Here is a 20,434-nt window from a genome sequence, read left to right on the forward strand (position 1 = left end):
AAATAAGATTATACATATAAAAGACTTCGACTGGTGCTGGCATATGTTAGTACTCAATTAGTATTAGCCAGAATTATTTATGTTTAATATTATTACCATTGCAGAGTCTCTAGTTGGAGTATGGTTGAACTGCATATTAAAGCAAGGAAAAACTTTGAAATAAAAAAGGTCTGTAAGCAGTCCTTCAGACTCCTTATTAGAGGAAACCAATGACATTGGTGTATAGTGAAAGAAGCATCTAGAAGTCGTATGATTCCAAGCAAATCCTGATTTCTCTTCAAGTAACTTACATGCCTTTCATACTCTTACTCTTTCTTGAGAACCACGGTTCGGGAGCATTTATAGCTGTGGAGATAATGCATTTCCCACCAAACAGCAGTTCCCTTAAGCTACTCTACTAAGATTATCGACCTGGGATTGTGAAAAGTGGCCTAATGTCTTTTTGCGATGTTGGCAGATGATCATCACAGCAGTCACCCTGTTCTGCAGCATTGTGATAGCTGGAATCTCACTCATGTGTATGAACCGCACCACCCAAGCAGGACGTTATGAAGGTTTCGACCAGTCTCAGAATGACAAAGCAGCAGAGCCTGGGAACGCCGCTTTTGAGGAGAGTTCAGTGCCAGTAAATGAACCGGAACCTTTTACAAGTTCTATCCCAGAAACAAGTATGATCCTTACATATAAAGAAACTCTTACATGCCTGTATAGCATGTCTTGTAAATGTTTGGCTTCGGGGAATTTCCTTGAACTATCTTGAATATCACGTGTATTTGTCAAGTGAGGGGCTTGAATAATAGTAATAGAAAGAGCTTGCAAGTTCTTCTTTAGAGTCGACTTCATAAATCTTTGGTGAGAATAATCTTATGTGAATAATCTTATGTTAAATCCTAAAATGGCTTTGGACCTGAGAGTTTAGGAGAAAGTGACAACTGAAGGACGTCCCTTTGTAGGGAAAGAAGGCACTTCAAACACATGCTAATCTGACAATATTGTCTCAGGTGAGCACCATCAACCAAGTGAGCTGAAGGCCTGTTTTGGCAGAATTAATAGTCAGGAATCGACAAACTATAGTCTACAGGCCAAATCTGAGCCACCACCTGCTCTTATATGGCCCCAGAGCTAAGACTAGTTTGTACATTTTTAAAGCCTTGAAGAAAAATTTCTAAAAAAATATTTTGTGACATTTGGAAGTTATATGAACTTTAAATTTTGATTTTCATGATGTTTCATTCGAACCCACTTGGGCTCATACATTTACGTATTGTGTCTGGCTGCTTTCAGACTATGTTGGTAGGGTTAAGTCATTCACCAGAGACCCGGGGGCCTGCAAAGCCTCATCTGGTCCTTTACAGAAAATGTTTGCCAATCCTGTAAGTGCAAATATGTTCCTAACTAGTAAGTTGGTTAAAAAGTGTTAACAATTGTTGTGGGATTGGCTTCAATTCAGGAAGGGAACTCAACAATAGAGTGTGCATTTTGGATTCACTGGTAGATGTGGAGATTTCATGGACCGAAAACATTGTGCCAGGAAGTCTATGCCTGTTTTGTTCAGAGACTTTGTGGAGAAGAGGGATGACTATCTCAAAACTGTTAATTGTAAATATCAGTAAGAAGTAAATGATTTTAAAAAAAGAGAAAGTTTTGAAAAGTTTAACTATCTTTGTCTTAAAAAGAAGAAGATCCCACAAATCTTACCATTTCATATTGCTTCCTCCTCACACCCTCCCTTCCTTCATCCCAGCCTGGAAGTATAGAGCACAGTGGCTAAAAGTGGAGACTGGAGCCTGACTTCCTGGATTCAGATCCTGACTCCTTGATTTGGAGTTACTTACTTACTGCTTACTGTTCCGTGATTTGAGCAAGTTCCCTGTGCCTCAGTTTCCATATCTGACGCTGATGATCCTTACCTCATGGGACAATAGGGTCCTACCACATAGGACTGTAGGTTGCCAACTCCTGACTTAGACCATCCCATCCCTGCTTCTGTCAGGACTCCTTTAGTTCATATTATTAATGGTCCTCGCTCATTTTTCATTTTTCAGCATTCAGAAATTCATTCTTTTGAGCCCTCTTCAACATTTTCCCTTTTATTTTTTTTATTTTTTTAAAGATTTTATTTACTTATTCATGAGAGACACAGAGAGAAAGAGAGAGAGAGAGAGAGATAGGCAGAGACACAGGCAGAGGGAGAAGCAGGCTCCATGCAGGGAGCCTGATGTGGGACTCGATCCCAGGTCTCCAGGATCACGCCCTGGACTGAAGGCGGTGCTAAACCGCTGAGCCACCGGGCTGCCCCAACATTTTCCCTTTTAAAATGGAGATTCAAGCATGTTACTTATGATGTTTTCACTAAAATTTTAAAAGTTGCTTTCCCTAAGTCTGGAGTACTTTTCTGATCCTGCCCAGCACCCTCTTCCTCCTCACTTCCCCTGTGGACACCTAGAATGATCCTATAAAGGATCCTGTAGACTACCACTCTGGCTGGCTCTTTGTGTCTTCGTCCCCCACGAGTGTTTTAGAACTGGCAACAGAAGGCCTGATAATGTGTGTGGGGAACACAAAGTGTCTTAAGCCCAGAGCCTCGTGCTGCCACCGCTACCTGTATTTTATTTTTAAAGATTTATTTATTTTGAGAGAGACAGTGTGAGAAAGCAAGCACATGGGGGAGGGGAGTTGTGCAGGGAGAGGGAAAGAATCTCAAGCAGACTCCTCCCTGAGCACTGAGCCTGGCATGGAGCTCTATCTCACAACCCTGAGATCATGACCTGAGCTGAAATAGAGCCGGTTGCTCAACTGACTGAGCCACCCAGGCACTCTTCTATCTGTATTTTAAAAATAACAAATAAAGTGCACCGTTGATGTTCTTTAAACTCAGCCATCATTATCTCCAACAGGAAAACTAGCTTGTCCTGTAATGTAAATAAATAAAGAGCCAAAGGACAGCTATTGCTTGGTTCCACAGGAAATCCTCTGCAGTGTTTCTGTTTTCCTCTCCTCACATCTCACTGTTTTATAATTGCTTTTATTTTATTTTTTTATTTTTTAAAGATTTTATTTATGTATTCATGAGAGACACAGAGAGAGGCAGAGATATAGGCAGAGGGAGAAGCAGGCTCCCTGTGGGAAGCCCGATGTGGGTCTGGATCCCAGGACCAGGACCCCAGGGTCACAACCTGAGCTGAAGGCAGTTGCTCAACCACTGAGCCACCCAGGTGCCCCACATCAGTCTTATTTTCAGTGTTCAGTAATATTTGTTAAATGGATGGGCAGATGCCTGGAAGCTACCCTGCAAATTGCCATAGCAAAGTACTTGTTTATATCCCTACTGACCCATGTTGCTAGGGGGGAAGATCTGTGTGGTTATTCTCCTTCCTCAAATCCTGCTCTCTTCTGCTTCACTAGTAGTGTTAACATGTAACACATTTGATGTCCAGCCTGGCCTCCCCAAATCTCTTTCCAAAATAGTTGACTCACCTCTATCCCTTGCTACACATTTGTCAGAGACCCATGACTTGTGCATGTTATAAGTATGGAATTATGATTGAAAGGGAAATTAACCTATTTTATTTAATATGAGATCAAAAGTTTATTTATAGAAGAAAAAGCTAACAGGCTAGTTATTTATCCCTCTTATGTTAGAAGATAAAAACTGCCATAGCACTTCTCATGGTGGCTGTAATCATGTGTGTGTGTGTATTCGCATGCATGCCCTGTATGTATGTCATCGGAATGCGCTGGCTTCATATCTGTTTTCTGAACAATTTCATCTTAGCTGAATTAAGTCTTCCAAGTTTCTGAAGATAGGTGGGCTGAGCCAGATGATCTCTGTATTTTCTTTTCTATCATTCTGTGGTTCCATTTTAACCTTGAGATGGTGTCATTATCTTAAATTTAGTAAGACACTTGTAATAGCTTATTATAGGTTATAATTTTTATACTTTGAAATCTTTTTCTGTTAAGAACACTGCTGAAGATTTAAATCATATTATCAATGAAAGTTTCAGCCTAGGCATTATTCCTTTCTCTGTAGCATATTAAATTTCAATACAGTTTATCACTGAAGTTATTATTCTATTAGAGTCCATGTCAAAAAAAAAAAAAAAAAAAAAGCAACCAGAATCCATGTCGAGGAGTATCATGTCTTATATGTGTGAAATGTTTAAAGGACACTGAATGCATTCTCTGACTATGTAGAGGAATAACTGCAGCTTTATAGCAGATGTCTCAGTGCGACTTCTGTAAACCAATCTACCTATAAAAGCAGAGAGAGATTTTTAGCAGTATATATTTGAAAAGACAAAAGAATAGAATTTTCTGTACTGCATTTTCTAGACTAGCAAGAAACACTTTCTTGAAAGAGGCAAGTCTTGGGCTGAACAAAAAGGAAGCAAGGATTTCAAAGAATTAACAAGAGTGGGAATCCCACGCATGTCTAACTAAGTCTGCAGACCCAAAGAGGCATGGGATTCGTGGAGGACACTAAAGAATTGTCCTGAAAGAAGAGAGAGGCCTTGTTGGATAGTTGGGGTGGTTGGATAGGGAGAGAGGAGCCAAGTCCTTGAGAGCTTTCGAGTTCAGGCCAAGGAGTTTGAATTAACTACAGTAAACAATAGAGCATTAATGCATGTTTTTAAGGAGTGATGAAATAAAACCCGTATTTGAAGAAAGTGTTCAAATTCTTAGTTCTCAAAGCACAGTGGTAACTAGCATGAATAAAAACACTCTTCCTTGTCTCATGCAATGAGGAGACAATACATAAAGGAGCCGGTCCTTTGTCTGCTGCTCTTTAAATGTTAGCTTCCGTGTAAACACATGTAAAATCTTCTCAATAGGCATCATGTAAAAACATTCCCATTGTGACAGCATGGGAAATTTGTGTGTGTGTATGAGTGGGTTGGTTGTTTGGTTTGGTTTGAGGTTGTTTTGTTTGGCATCTCTTGAAGTTGTCTGTTTTGTTGTGGTTGGGCCTTAATCTCCTATGTTGTTTCATTTATATAGGTTGCTGCTCCTGCTCCATGGGAAATGGCGGATTACACTGCCAATCCACCGAGCCAGTAGCAAACACAAGCACCAGTGGGCTTGTGACTCCTTCATTTGAGAAAAGTAAGTGCCTCCAGGCTATGAGGATGGGCCAGAGGAACAGAAGATTCCTCTCCTTATACCTTAAAAGAGTTCAGCTTAGGATTTCATTGAAGCTGCAGTGCTTATGTATTCTCAAATAAGATAGGGAAAAGTGCTACTAAGATAACAATTGTGCATAGAGTACTCCTTTTAAAAACTAAAGTTAAAAAAAAATAAAAAATAAAAAATAAAGTTCAGGGAACCTGGGTGGCTCAGTTAAATATCTGACTCTTGATCTCAGCTCGAGTATTAGTGTCAGGGTTATGAGTTCAAACCCTGAGTTGGGCTCCATACTGGACATGGAGCCTACTTAAAATAATAATAATGATAATAATAATAAAATAGAATAATTGGTACTATTAAACACATATTTTCCAATAGATTTAACCCATGTGGTAATTCTGAGAAGTTTGCCTCAAACACCATTCTTTTAGGTTTTTTTCTTATTTTAGCAGCTGAGACTTTTCCCCCAATCATTTCCCCCAGGGCCAGAACCAATTGGTGCTTAATTATATTTTGAATTTATATATTTTAAATATATTCTTTCATATAAAACAAGAAAAAACGTTGAAAGTAATAACCTTTGACATATAGGGTAAGAGACTGAATTATATTTGTGGTCTGAATTTCAGGTTATCTGTTTATTTGACCTAGAATTGGTACGTGACATTATATTAGTGTAAGGTATATAACATAAAAATTCAATATTTGTAAACATTACACAATGATCACCACAATAAGTCTAGTTGCCATCCATGACCATACAATTGACCCCCTTTACTCTTTTCACCCTCCCCCTACCCCCTTCTCTGATAACCGCCTTGCCCTAGCTCTTGGTTGTCTCTAGACCCTTTGTGATTATCTAAGTAGCCTGATTTTTTTCTTGATAGTTCCAGTTTTTGGGAGTGTGTTAGGGCCCATCCAAAGGGAGGGACCTAGATTCAGGCTGACTGGGAAGCCAGATCCTCAGGCAGCAGCTTTTAAAGTACATAAATATATACAATCCTGCTGGACCGTGGTCCTAGACCCTGCTGACCTCTAGGCCAGGAGATCTGAAGGTATCCCCTGGGTGACAATTGCCAAGAATCGGGGCTTCAGACAAGTGTAAACGATCCTTTCTGGAAGATACCAGTGAGCTGCAACAAGGCCCGGGTTGGGGTGGGGTACGCACAGTTGGTGCCTCCCTGCCTGCATCCTCTGAGAGTGCTTCTGTAGCCTGTAGAGGTGGGGAAAGCCTGCAGCTCATCCCTCAGGTTAAAGCTCCTGGACAATTAAATGGGTCATTTTCATGGGCACCCTGGGCGTATACTTCAGTTTGCTATCTGTGTATTGCCCAGGGTATGGTATCCTGTCCAGAACTATCTTCCCAGTTGTTACATACAGTGGAGCCCAGAAGCCCAAGCCTCCTCGGCCACCAGAACCAGGCAGTAGAGTGTCCTCCATGTGGACTGAGTTCACCCACCAGCTTTAGCAAGGTTGTGAGAAGAGTGTTGGGTGTGGGGCATGCCTGTCCATTGAAAGAGCATTCGGGGCAGGGCACACCTGCAATTTTAGCAAGGCTGGAGAAGAGCTTTCTGGGATGGACATGCCTTGGTTTTAGCCCTGTTACATTTGCATACACCTGCCTGCCCCAGCAAGGGAGAGGGAGAGTGCAACAATTGGCACTCTCCAGCAGCTCCCCCTGCAAGGAAAAGTCCAGTGAATCTTTAAGATTAGCACTTGAATCTCCTTCACATATAATCCAGTCACCTCTCAAACTGCTGCCTGCGTTTTTGCTGCTTCCCCAGACGGGTGAGTCCACACATGAGCCCTCAAAAGGAGTATCTCAGATCCCCATAGCCCTGGGGTCCCCTGGACGTAAGCCCCATGTTTCCAAAGCCAGACTTTTTTGGGGCCTCATCTGTCTGGTGCAGGTCCCAAGGCTTGGGTGCCTGATGTGGAGCACAAGCCCCTCACTCCCCAGAGAGTTCTAGGCCTGTCAGATCCTTCCCTATCGTGTGTCACTGCGCCCAGAGTGAGCTTTGTGGTGGGACGGCATTTCTGCCTTTCCTACCTGGCTCCATGTGGCCATTTTTCCCGTTGTTGTGGAGGAAGCTGTTCAGCCAGTTTTCAGTTCTTTTTAGGTGGGAGTGATTCCATATATAGTGGTGGGTTTGGTGTGTCTGAGGGAGATGAGTTCAGGGTCTTCCTGCGTCGCCATCTCAGACCATCCTCATGCACACACAGTAGAACTCAAATTATTTAAAACAACTGAACACACTTATATGAAATTGCAATGTACTTTAGTTGATTATGCTCATTTGTAATCAGGTTAGAAAGGGAAACCCCTGAAAGTCATCTTCATGATAAAGCATATGTCAACTGTATTGTTGCCAAGGCATTTCATTTTTATATACGAAATGTGAGGATTATGAAAACGAAGTATGCAAATCACTTAGCACAGTGTGGGGAATACGTAGTAAATGCTCATTAAACATGCAGTTGCAGTAGTAGTGGTGTTATCAGTCAAACAGGGTTTATATTTGGCTGCTATCTGCTAAGAATGAATCTTGAATAGTGGAATTCACATTTCTGTAGAAAGAAGTGAAAATATATCAGATGTTGGGCCTTCACTGACTTTCTGCTGGGAAACCCCATTTGGCATTCAGTTAAACTGCCTTTCACTTTTTGTATGCCACTGTCCTGAACTAATGTTTCTTTACATCAAAATTCCCAAGGATTTCCTCCTTATGTTTTCTCCCTACACAGTGCACCTAACAGGAAAGTCTGTCGACAAATTCAATGTGTAATTTAATATTTTTTTCTCTGAAAATTATGTTATGCTTTTCTTATCTGTCATTTTCTTAATGAGCAATGCTGATTTCTGAAAATTCTTCTATAGGAGCTTCTTAGATTTTCTGATCCTATTTTGCAAAAATTATGAAGATGAAATCCATATACAAAGAAAGCCATTGTATATGGACTTCATTTACTCACATAACTTAGTGTCATTCCTAAGCCTAAAATAAAGACAGGCTGAAGGGAATCAAACCATGAATAAGAATTTTTAGAATTTAGCAATATAATTAATTCCTCATCCTCAAAACACTGGCACAGCACAAAGGCAACATCAATATGCAATGTGTGAAAAAGGCAAATGAAAGATAATAAGATGTATTTTTATCCATTTTTGTAATATCTGTACACAGTTTTTTAAGGCTGGATTTATTATACATGTACTCATTGAACTTTTCTACACCAAAATATATACAAATAATTTTTATTGAGGTAGGATCACACTACAGAGACAGTTTGGCAGCCTGCTTTCTTTTCACTTAGCAGCACTGCACACCCCCCATGCCGTTAGCCGTCATGTTACACCATGGTTAATGACAGCATATGTCCTTTTCTGGAAAGCAACTCTCAGAAATACAAACTTTTATTGTTACCTTAAGGGCTGAGACCTATAAAATTGTAATTTTCATCTTTTACTTTTTAAAGTCAGACTGTACGTTAAACTAGACATCCATTTGGTAAAAAATGTTTGCCCCCTGCTTTTGAGGCTATATATGTTGTGGAGCTGAGGCGGGAGAATGAAGGTTTCTCGGGAGAGGCCCCTCCCATCTACTCCAGGCCAGAGAAGGCTCATTCATACCTGTGATTTGGACTTGGTTCTGCATGTGAACAGAATGGTGTATAATAGCTTTTATTTGATTTCTTGAAGGTCTTTTTTTTTTTTTTTTTTTTAAGATTTTATTTATTTATTCATGAGACACAGAGAGAGACAGGCAGAGACACAGGCAGAGGGAGAAGCAGGCTCCATGCAGGGAGCCCGACATGGGACTCAATCCCAGGACTCCAGGATCGGGCCCTGGACCAAAGGTGGCGCTAAACCACTGAGCCACCCAGGCTGCCCTTGAAGGCCTTTTCTAAGGCAGATTTTAAACTCTTTAATGAAAGGCAGCGGGGAGTAGTAAATTTGTGTTACAGTTGGCCAAACTGGGGTATCTGTGACCAGTATGTAGATTTGTTATAGATGAAACATGAGATATTAATTTAGTTTTTAAAAAAGAAATTAAGGGCAGCCCGGGTGGCTCAGTGGTTTAGCACCGCCTTCAGCCCAGGGCCTGATCCTGGAGACCCGGGATCGAGTCCCATGTCGGGCTCCCTGCATGGAGCCTGCTTCTCCCTCTGCCTGTGTCTCTGCCTCTCTCTCTCCCTGTATCTCTTGTGAATAAATAAATAAAATCTTAAAAAATAATAATAAAAATAGAAAAGAAATTAAGATATATATATTTGTAATATATAGTTAATGGCTATAATAACAGCTAATGGCATGAGGGAAGTACCCGGTGTTGGTAAGTTAAAAAAAAAAAAAAAAAAAAAAGACTGCCAAATTGTCTCTGTAATATGATCCTACTTTAATAAAAAGTATTTGTGTATATCTTGGTGTGGAAAAATTCTATAAGCATATATAGTAAACACGGTCTTAAAAAATATATATATATATATTGAATAGTGTAGAAGGGAACTATTGCATCCTACTTGTATTTTTTCAGATGAAAACACTTGACAAGTAGAACTCTTGTGAGACCACAGGAAGGAGCCTTCCTCAGATTTCATCTAAAATAATATACTGATGCTGAGCTGAATGTGCATATGTGCTCGTTTTGCTTAGAAAGTCATTATAAATTTAAAATGCATTCAAATAAAAAGCTCTGATTACAAATTGTTGTACTTACTGTCTTATAGATGATCATTGTGTGAGTCGCTGTAACTCCCAGAGCTGCATGTTAGTCCAGGAAGAGGAACAGTATCTACAGAGTGGAGACCAGCAACTGACTCGACATGTGTTGCTGTGTTTACTTCTCATTATTGGCCTGTTTGCTGTAAATGTTTCTTCTGATTTTTGTTTTAGGGCCATTTCCTTAAATGTTTGGCAAAGATTTGATTCAAGCATCTGGGAGAAACTTGGTTGCTGCTTCCGGGGTGGGGGTGGGGGGTGGCAACTAGGCCAACCTGAATCCTGATCTTGAGCTGTTCTGAGGAGAAAAGGGAATGAAGAGGGACACCTGGGTGGCTCAGTGATTGAGTTTCTGCCTTTGGTTCGGGTCGTGACCTCAGGGTTCTGGATGGAGTCCCACATCCTGCTTCTCCCTCTACCTATGTCTCTGCCTTCCTCTCTGTGTGTCTCATGAATAAATAAGTTAAATATTTAAAAAGAGAAGAGGGAATGAAGAATTCACAGCACTCTGTTGCCTAGCTGCCCCAATAGCCTATTTTGCTTAGAGTCACTTACTTGCTCTATTTTCTGAACCTAGAATTTGTTAAGACACCATGCGCAGAGCCGCTTATTCAAACATATTCCTTCTGTGACTGACCTTGGTAGATAAATGCCCACGTGGTCTCACAGAAGATATTCCTCAGATAAATACACTTTTTTTTTTAATTTTTATTTATTTATGATAGGCACACAGTGAGAGAGAGAGAGGCAGAGACACAGGCAGAGGGAGAAGCAGGCTCCATGCACCGGGAGCCCGACGTGGGATTCGATCCCGGATCTCCAGGATCGCGCCCTGGGCCAAAGGCAGGCGCCAAACCGCTGCGCCACCCAGGGATCCCAGATAAATACACTTTTAAAAAGAATTTTTCATTTTGAAAATAACACAACCACTTCATACAATAGATAGTTATAAAATTGCTGCCTTCTATTTTAAATACATTTTTCATGGTTCTAATTGTCATACAGATTGATACCCTGTTTTGTCACTTATGTCATCCATTTTCGTGTTGCTTGCTACATAGTCGTTCATAACTGTTACTTTAAATGGCTCCTCAATAAACTATAGAGGAGATACATTATAATTTACTCAACCACTTTCTAATGGATGATTATTCCTAGTTTTTCAAAATGCTTAAATAAACATCTCCATGCAATATTTCCATATGATAGATTCTCAAAGTTGGGAAATCTGGATCAAAGAGTATAAATATTTCTGTGCCTTTGGATGCATTCTACTAAATTGTTTTCTGAAGGAGTAGTATAGGTTTGTAAAAGTACTCTCACCAGCACTGAACATTATAAATTTTAAAATTTGATGATTTTATTTAATTTATTTTTTTGAAAAGATTTATTTATTTATTCATGAGAGACACAGAGAGAGAGAGAAAGAGAGGCAGAGACACAGGCAGAGGGAGAAGCAGGCTCCATGCAGGGAGCCCGATATGGGACTCGATCCCAAGTCTCCAGGATCACACCCCGGACTGCAGGCAGAGCTAAACCGCTGTGCCACCAGGGCTGCCCAAAATTTGATAATTTTATAAGTGAAATATAGCACTTTATTTTTCCAATGCATTTCCCTGATTACGGGGTTTTTTAAAAATTAGTTTTATGTCCTCTTTTGTGAATTATCAGTTATTATTATATAATTCTTTGAGATGGTTCAGGTGTAACTTGCCTAGAGATGGGAGATAGGCCAAATAACCTATAAAGGAACTTTTTTACATGGGGATGCTCGTTACATAGAATACTATCAACCAGCACCATTTTAACTGCTATTTAAGAACAAAAATCAAAAAGTAAGAAATGCTGCCAAGAACTGCTGCTTAGTGATGTGATTGTTTTCATTGTGTAGAACTAATTTTAAAATCAGTCCTGTCTTAGGCTAGTCGGCAGTCCTGATGTATTATGTAAGCTTCTGTATTATGGCGCATGTCTTCTTGCTTCAAGTCTGATCAAATTAATTGCTGTTTGAATGACATCTGTCAAAAGGAGAGGTTGAAACCTCTTGTTCAAAAGACAAAGCCTCCATATTCTCTCGGTGTTTTTCCTTTTAGTCTTTTTCTGCCTAATTATTAAGCAGATAAGTTATTGTACTGTGTTCTGGGTAGAGAGAAATGATTTAGCTAGCTTCATTTTAAAACACTATTTTCACCTTCCTTCCCAGAATCTTTCCAGTTGTTTATGGTGGCTATTCAACCAAGAACCTGGAAGACTCTATGTCGAGTTACAGTTTTTCTGTGCTGTGTTTAACTTTGGCCAGGTATTTATTTCCTGGGAATTTTGAGAGCTTTTTTATTTTCCTGGATGGGCTGTTTGGGGGGGTAGCTGTGCGGATCTTGTTGTTTTCTTTTGAATCAAAAGGGTTTAGTTGGTTTGCCAGCTGCTAGCGTGACAGCTGACAGCTGTTGGTCTCCCTGTTGGCTCAAGTCATCAGAATGCACACGGAGTGTTTCAGTCAGAAATACCAAGTCATTTTTTGCTTTGGTTTTAAAATAAAGAGTGATTATTTAAGCAGGGACAAGATGTTCCCGCTTCTTTTTAAACTTTGTGATAGTCTTAAGAAGTCACTTTGGGAAAAAGACCTACCTTCTCTGAGCCTTTAGTTTAGTCACTTAAATTGAACATCATTTCATTTCAGTGTTTCTTGGACAACAGGTACTTAAATCATTTTTAGAAAATCATGTGGTAGATAAATAAATTTTGGCCAAGGATTGAAGTTACCATACCTTGAGGGCCTCCTATTATATGCCAGCCATTATTAAGCATTTTACATTAGTCATCTTACTTAAACATTGCAAGAATACTTACAAAGTAGACGTTATCATTCTCATGTTTAAAAATTAGAAACTAAAATTCCATGAAAATCTAATAGAATAGGTGCTGTTGTTTTAATGTCACTATTAAAACGGATATTTAAGGATAAGTGATGTTTTATGTATTGGGAAGATATTTTTCTGTGTAAAGTTCAAATTATGATTTTGTTTGCAATCTTTACTTTTTAATTAGGGAATATTAGTCCCCAGATTAAGTATCAGGTTGAAAAAAATACTGTGTTTGAAATCACTGGTTTTAATAATTGAGTCAGTTAATATTTAACAGTAAACACTCCTACACATTGTACCCTAACATTAATTTCTTGAACTATTTCCAGTTTGTTTTACCATTATTGTGGGAGCAAAATGACTATGTCCAGATAGAGAAGTGACCTATTATTACAGGTAGACTTGAGTATCCCAAAGCTACTTGATGCCCACCTCAGTTTGTGATTCTGTATAAAATACTAGGTTGAAAACTCATAGTCTGACTCAGCATTTTGTATTCAGGAAAGACACTCCAGGCTGAGTCACCTCAAGACTGGGACTGAGAAAGCTTAACAAAGAAGCTCATGCCAGGAATGTTGCATTTGAAATGATGCCCCATGACTAATGCCCTAAATATTTCGAGAGAGAGAGAGAGAGAGAGAGAGAGAGAGAGAGAGAGAGAGAAATAAAATCCTCCCCCACAACCACATCCCATATAGGTATTATAGTAAGATCATTCCTTTTTGGTTGTTTCTAGTTTGGGTGAAGAAAGGTAGATCCTTCATGCAATATATTACGTTGCCCATCCCACTTCCCACCAACCTGCATTTAGATCCTTTTCCCATTGAGCCTGACAAATGGCAGTTCCCAACCTCCTGCCCCCCCAAGCTGTCCCAGTTGTCCCAATCTCTGGGTGACTTCTGATGCCAGTTTGCTTCATCACCCCTAAATCCTTCAAACCCTTTCCCTAAGCACCTATCCAATTTCATCTCACATAAAGTTTGTTCAGTTACTTCATTATAATCAGATACTATATAATTCTATAATTTCTGAAGTGTTAACAGAAAAATAATAAATACTTAAGTACAATAGAAGGTAACATCTTTTTTAAAAGGGAAAAAAAGACAAAGGTCATAAATATTTTCATTTTTCTTCAATAAGCTAACATGCAGATGTGGTCGCTCAATACTGGTTTAAACCAGTTATCCAACATAATTAGTAGAATAGGTGACTGGAAAAAGGCAGCCAAATATCATATTGCCTCCAGGCACTAAACTTTTAGAAGGTCTGCTTTGTGTGTTCCATTTAAAATATTGTTCTAATCACTATGGGTTTACTAAATATGGTGGCTTCCATAATCTCGCAGTCTTAACATTCTAGTGTTGAATTCATAACTGCAACTTTTCTTCTTCCATAGGGATTTATTTCCTTTGGCATCTTTGGATTGGACAAACATTTAATCATTCTGCCTTTCAAAAGAAGGTAAATTTAGTTTTGAAATAAATCTATATCTGTCAAGGCAATAATGTCAAGGCCATTCTAGCCATTCTAGTAAGATACTGATATTTTTAAACCTTTAGTAAGTGCTAGGAGACCACAGAAAGCTTAAACTAAACACTACAGAAAGGTTATATGTTGATTCACATATTTGTTGTAAATAATTGCAGAGAAAATATTGGAAGAACTCTTAAAAATTCAACATTGTCATTTGCATTTTAACAAAAATTGATGGATGCAGACTTCTATCTATCCCATTAACTGACCCTGAAAGTGTATTTAGAAATGGAAATAGTAGATGGTGTGCCCCCAAAGGCCTATATTTGACAATATAGGTTCTCCCTTGACAGTAGGATTTCTCTATCAAACTGACAATTTATAGAAAACTCAAGTTCTCTCCTTTCTAAATTTTTGTTTTTTATATGCTTGGTAAAGAGTTTCTTTGGATTCAGATTGGGAATTTCTTTATAATAATAATGATAGTGTGAATATAAAAATGAAGTGAGAATTCTCCAAATTGGGAGTGGCAGGAAGGGGGGCACAAATATTTGTATATCCTCATTTGTTTTCAAAGTCAAAATTAGTAGAAATGAGAAATGCTAATGAACTTATCGAACCAGGTATATAAAAAGTGCCCAGTATTTGGTCACTCTTCTTTCTCCTCCTTCTTCTTTTTTGTCATCAACATCATCACATTATAAAGATATACTTGCTGGGTCATAATCACTTCATTAAGGAGGAAAAGTGTAATAGGAAAGTCACTAAACTTAGTTATCAGCTTCATAATGTTGATCAGATAAAATAGTCAACACATCTATTGTCTGAGCTGGAAGAAACAGAATTCTGCTGTATTCCAGATCCCAGTATTGGTCTCTGTGGTACTGAAATTGGAAAATGATTAAATAAAATACTTGATCTCTGTGAGTTATTTTTGCAACTTAAAACAGTAGAATGTAGAACAAGAAAAGAACTTCATTTGTTGGCAGAAACTGAAATGGATCAAATATGTCAGGAAGGTTTATAAAATGTTCAAATCTCCCACCCCACCTCACCTTACCCCCACCCTACCTGCTTGGACCAGGAAACCAAGGGCAGGTTATGTCTTTGCTTTCGAGATTAAAAATATCTGGATGTTGTAGATGGTAGCTTTGGAAGACACATGTTGATGGGGGTAATAGGCAAGAAGGGGTTTTCTCTCCGTGTTTTCCTTTCCTTAAAAGTGGTATCCATAAATTTTGATTTTTAGACTTGAATTCCTATGGAATAATAAAGAGACAGCAGAAAACAGGGGTTCTCCTGTTCCTGAGGAAATAAAAATGACCTGTCAACAGTTTATCCATTATCACCGTGACCTCTGTATCCGAAACATTGTCAAGGAAAGAAGGTAAGTACAATTTCCAGATAATTATATTTTAGATATTAATTTTGGTTTGTAACAGGCTGAGTAATGTGGTTGTAACTAACTGCATGGTTGTTATTTTCAGTAGCACTTTTACATGTAAAAGTTAAAATAGCTTTATAGTTTAAGAAATAACATATATAAGATTTTTACACTTTCTAAATGTTATATAACTTCCAATGTCCATATAAAATGTGAAAACTAATTTAGAATGAACCAAAATGTAGTAAAATATTAACATTCACTTTATGTTGGCCATCACAAAACTATGAGAGACACTGGATTTAGGGTGGCTTTCTATTCTCCTGTCTCCTAGCGGTACATTATTTCATATTATTAATTACATTGTCAAGAAAATGAAATGAAATTTCTGTCTTTTAATTACTTCTGCTGCTTATTTTCCCTTTCAAGTCCTAATCTTCAGTCTATGACATCATATTTATTCTTCTAATTCTCAAGATACAGAACATGCAGCAGGAAATGAATGAATCAGTGCCATGATGTTTGGTTGTCATAAAAGAGGGAAAAAAACATTAAAAAAAACCAAATACTTTTATGTCTATAACTGCAGATTTGAAAATTTATGAAGATTACCATTTAGGATGATATATTTACACATTTTATGCCAGTATATTTTATTATAACCAAAAGGTAGCCTGGAACAGCTAGTGGAAAGGGGACTCACTGGTTGGGCACCGAAACTAGGAGCCAGCCCCTGAGTTTGCCACATATTAGCTACATGACATTGGGGCAGTTCAATTCTCTAAACCTTAGTTTTCCTCTTCTTTAAAATTAGATAACCTGTCCTTGAATCAGATGGCAAAACCTACATAATAGGCCCAGCTCAGGTTCTGGTAAACTATGAAGGAAAGCTTCTTACCCTTAAAGAGCCAAAGTTCCATCTATGGATAGTTTCAACAATTTACAATTGTTTTTTGAAATTAAGAAAGGCCCCCTGTGATCACCTGCTGTCAGAAGCATGGCTCTTGCGCTCTGCAGGGCTGCCAGTGGGCCTCAGTCCTGGATGGCTGAACGGGCGCTGGCTGGCAGTGGTGCTCTGCATCCTATATGGCGGCACATTCTCTGCCACTCGGCACAGTCCCATGGGCTGTGATTGCAGCTGCCTGGTCAGTCAGCAGGAAGCAATATTATTCAATTGGTGTCTGGGATATAAGGTGTTGGGCCATAAATTAAAAATCAACAAGCAGGAAGAAGGATCAGACATAGGTTGTAATGTTCATTCAGGCTTTCTGTTCAAAGTGATAGAGTTTGTAGTTGCAAAACATAAATTAAGACATCTTATTACTAAGCAAAACACTGATGTTAAAATATATTGATTTATGTACTTGAGAAGATTTTTCATGTATATTAACCTCTTTTCTAATTTTTATATGAAACGCTGTATTCATTGGTGGTTAAATGTTCTAAAATTTTTGTCGCCTATTTCTCATTTCATCTTGATTTTCATCCGCTGTTTTCCTGTTGTCAAGCACTTCAGGTGTTACAGCTTGACTAATGCTTGTGGACAGATTCATGTTGTCTCTTACATATTTGTATAAAAATGTACAGACTTCATGTAATTGGTTCTTTTACATTTCTCTTCCCTTTGTTTATTTGTTGATATGTGAGGAAGACATTAGGAATTAGGAAGCATTAGGAAGACAGATTTTAAATTTTAAATTATCAAGAAATAGATTCATCATCAAAGTACATTTTAAAGACCTTAGATTTGTAGCAAGACAGATCACACTTATTCTTTCCTTACTTCCTAATGCAGCAAATTCTTGACAAATACATCAGTAGGATTGTTTTGCTGCTGAAGGCAAGAAGAAAGACTATTTGTGGGCACTGTGAGAAACAGAAAATAATGATGTTCAATTTGAGTAGTTTAGTAAAAATAATTACTTCCTAAGAGCTTGTAAAAAATATTATTTAATGTTCCTAAGACAATTAAATTACTTATTATACCTATGAATATAATATAAAATAAATAATATCCAGCTGTCTACAGAATGGATCTGAGCATAAAAGGCCAGCTACTATAAAAAGAATGCTTCTTTGTAGATGCACTTACATCATTTTTTTTTTACATGTTTCTGTTTTCACAAGCATTATTGGCATATTTTATTTTTTTCTGGTGGATCTTTCTAGGGTCAGGTGAGTTTAACAGACCCTTTATATCAGAAAAGTTTCATTCCTGCCACACTTTTAACTGTCATGCTGTGTTTCCCTGTCTCCTGTTTTTCCTTGCTTGTCCTCTATCATGCAGTGCTCATACCAGGTTTACAGAACATATGGGTGAATCATTCCTTTGACATACAGGTGTGGTGCAAAGACATCTACTGGGACTTTCTGTGGCTGTGACCTGGTGAACTGGCTCATTGAAGTCGGCCTTGCCTCTGACCGTGGTGAAGCTGTGATATATGGAGATAGACTGGTACAAGGGGGAGTCATCCAACATATTACCAATGAGTATGAATTTCGGGATGAATACTTGTTTTATAGATTTCTTCAAAAGAGTCCTGAGCAGAGTCCTCCTGCTATTAATGCCAACACTCCCCCACAGGAAAGATATAAAGAGATTGAGCATTCATCTCCATCCCCTAAGACCTAAATGATGAAGGAGACAACCCTGGGCCATATTTCTAGCCCCAGGTCTGTTTCTTATTAGTTGAGTGACCTTGGGCAAATCACAACATCTCTGAGCATCAGTTGCCTCTTCTGTAAAATTTGATGAGATGTGTTCCTACCCCATGCTAACATTTTGTGATTTCATGTGTATGGAAAAACACACAGGAAAACTGACTTAGGAAAAAAGAGAAAACCAAGTCAAAATGTAAAGTCCTAATAAATGTAATAATTACTATAAACTAATTATGCCAACATTTTAAGACATTGCTCCCTGCACCTGTTTGCTATAATTTCAAAGTCAACATCCAACATATTGCTTTAAACTGCCAAATTTGGCAAGTATACTGCTAGCAGGAAATGGACCTTAAATTATGACAACTTTGCACTTATTGATAGCACCTCCTGAAAAAAGAATTTTAATGATTCTGATAAAAGACCTTCTTACTCTATTTTCCTGTTTTTTTAACAAATAGTAATTAAAAACTAGAGGCAATATTTTTTTAAAGTTTATCTTTTCTTGCTTTTCTAGCCAAAGTACTAATCTGTGCCACAGGAGGCAAATAAGAACCACCATAAATATTATCTCCAAAATCCCTCAACAGAAGTATAATTTTAACTTTTGTACTAAAAATAATTTCAGCAGTTTTGTTTAAATTTTAGCAAGAATATTATTGTCATATATCAATTCTGGTATTTGCACAAAGCATCACAGTGCAGAAGCATAGCCCTATTAATTTCCTGCAGTTAAAAAGAAAAAAACTATATAGTTCAAGTCGATTAAAAAATTCTAAACCTAACATCCAACTTTTACACCTAGAATTTAGTCTTTTTAAGTATCCATGTATAAAAATCTATAAACTTGAAAATTATTCAGTGTTGCCCTCATGTAAGCTTTATCTTCAGTAAATTAAAAAGAGATCTATTCACATGACCTTTGAACCTCTACTTAATTTTATTAGGTGTCAGTGCTGGTTTAACTTATTTAAAACATGTTTCAAGTATTTATTTTTCTCATACTTTTAATGTGTCATGGAAAAGCCATTTAGAAAATGATTTATAAAGTTAAATCATTGCCCTTTTAATGAAACAAATAGATAATTTTTTTAAAAACCTGCATGGAAGCCTAGTGTATTTAACAAGCAAATTACACTTTATTGTGTAGTATTAACCTGTACCAACTTCATGTTATGATGAGGGAATGGGGATGTTTTTCAGCAGAACTGTCTTGCTGCAAGACCTTTTTTTTTTTTACATGACCACATTATAACTTTCAGATTGCTCAGGAGTAAGCAAAACGCTTCATTGTTATAGCAGGAGACTTTTATAGTCACAGAAATGCAGATATTAATTCACATGCATGCAGGCAACTCAAACTGGAGAATTTGTTTTGTGAACAAGTCATACTACACATGTTCAGTTATTTGCATGAAGGGAATAAGCAGCATCTTTTTCCACAGAAAACACTAAGAGAAAACCCTGGATCTGAATGATCTGAGGTTTCAGATAAACAAAGGCTTTTAAGGGATGTTTTTAGGATTACGGATATGCTAATTTTATTAAATGAAAATATTTGTAACTTTTACTCTGACAAAGCAAGTTTCTCAATAAAATGCCTATTTTAACTTGCATTGGCAACATCTTTTCTTTGAGTAAACTGAAAAATGCAGAAGCCATCATAGAGGTCTTTTCTATGTTTTCTAAGTTTACATGTTTTGTTTTGTTTTGTTTAATATTTTATTTAGGGCACCTGGGTGGCTCAGTGGGTAAAGCATCTACCTTTGGCTCAGGTCATGATGCCAGGGTCTTGGGATTGAGTCCTGTATCGGTCTCCCTGCTCCACGGGGAGTCTGCTTGCTTCTCCCTCTGTCCCTCCTCCTGCTTGTCCTCTCTTTAAGATTTTATTTATTTTTTGAGAGAAAGAAAGAGCACAAGTGGAGGGAGTGGGAAGAAAGACACACAGACTCTCCACTGAGTGGAGAGCCTAATGCAGGGGTGGATCCCAGGACCCTGAGATCATGACCCAAGCCACCCAGGTGCCCCTCAAGGTTTTCTTAAATGGGTCTCCTGAGATTGTTCCATTCTTCATGATCTATGCATAGGGATCTATATGCACAGGATCTTGCTCAACTATTCACTCAGTAAGCACTTTTTATTAATAAAAAATGTGACAAGAGTCCTTTTCACATTTCATAATTTTTAATATGCAGGGTCACAGCTGGG

The 20,434-nt window shown here is 38.1% G+C and overlaps 1 protein-coding gene across 3 annotated transcripts in view; it reads left to right on the forward strand.

Annotated features, from left to right (window-relative positions):
* Positions 1 to 19,842, forward strand: part of GPR155 (G protein-coupled receptor 155) — a 43,947-nt gene extending 24,105 nt beyond the window's left edge. For 2 of the 3 annotated variants that reach the window (XM_077883230.1, XM_077883231.1), the window contains exons 10-16: positions 458 to 668; positions 5,002 to 5,106; positions 9,856 to 9,992; positions 12,051 to 12,146; positions 14,105 to 14,169; positions 15,431 to 15,568; positions 17,906 to 19,842. In XM_077883230.1, coding sequence (XP_077739356.1) covers positions 458 to 668; positions 5,002 to 5,106; positions 9,856 to 9,992; positions 12,051 to 12,146; positions 14,105 to 14,169; positions 15,431 to 15,568; positions 17,906 to 18,197 — 1,044 coding nt within the window. In that variant the 3' untranslated portion in view covers positions 18,198 to 19,842. Of the gene's footprint in view, positions 1 to 457; positions 669 to 5,001; positions 5,107 to 9,855; positions 9,993 to 12,050; positions 12,147 to 14,104; positions 14,170 to 15,430; positions 15,569 to 17,852 lie in introns of all 3 variants that reach the window. The other variant, XM_077883232.1, reaches the window with a different exon arrangement.
* Positions 19,843 to 20,434: the final 592 nt, after the last annotated feature.

The sequence above is a fragment of the Canis aureus genome, chromosome 34 (genome assembly GCF_053574225.1).
Source record: "Canis aureus isolate CA01 chromosome 34, VMU_Caureus_v.1.0, whole genome shotgun sequence".
NCBI lineage: Eukaryota > Metazoa > Chordata > Mammalia > Carnivora > Canidae > Canis > Canis aureus.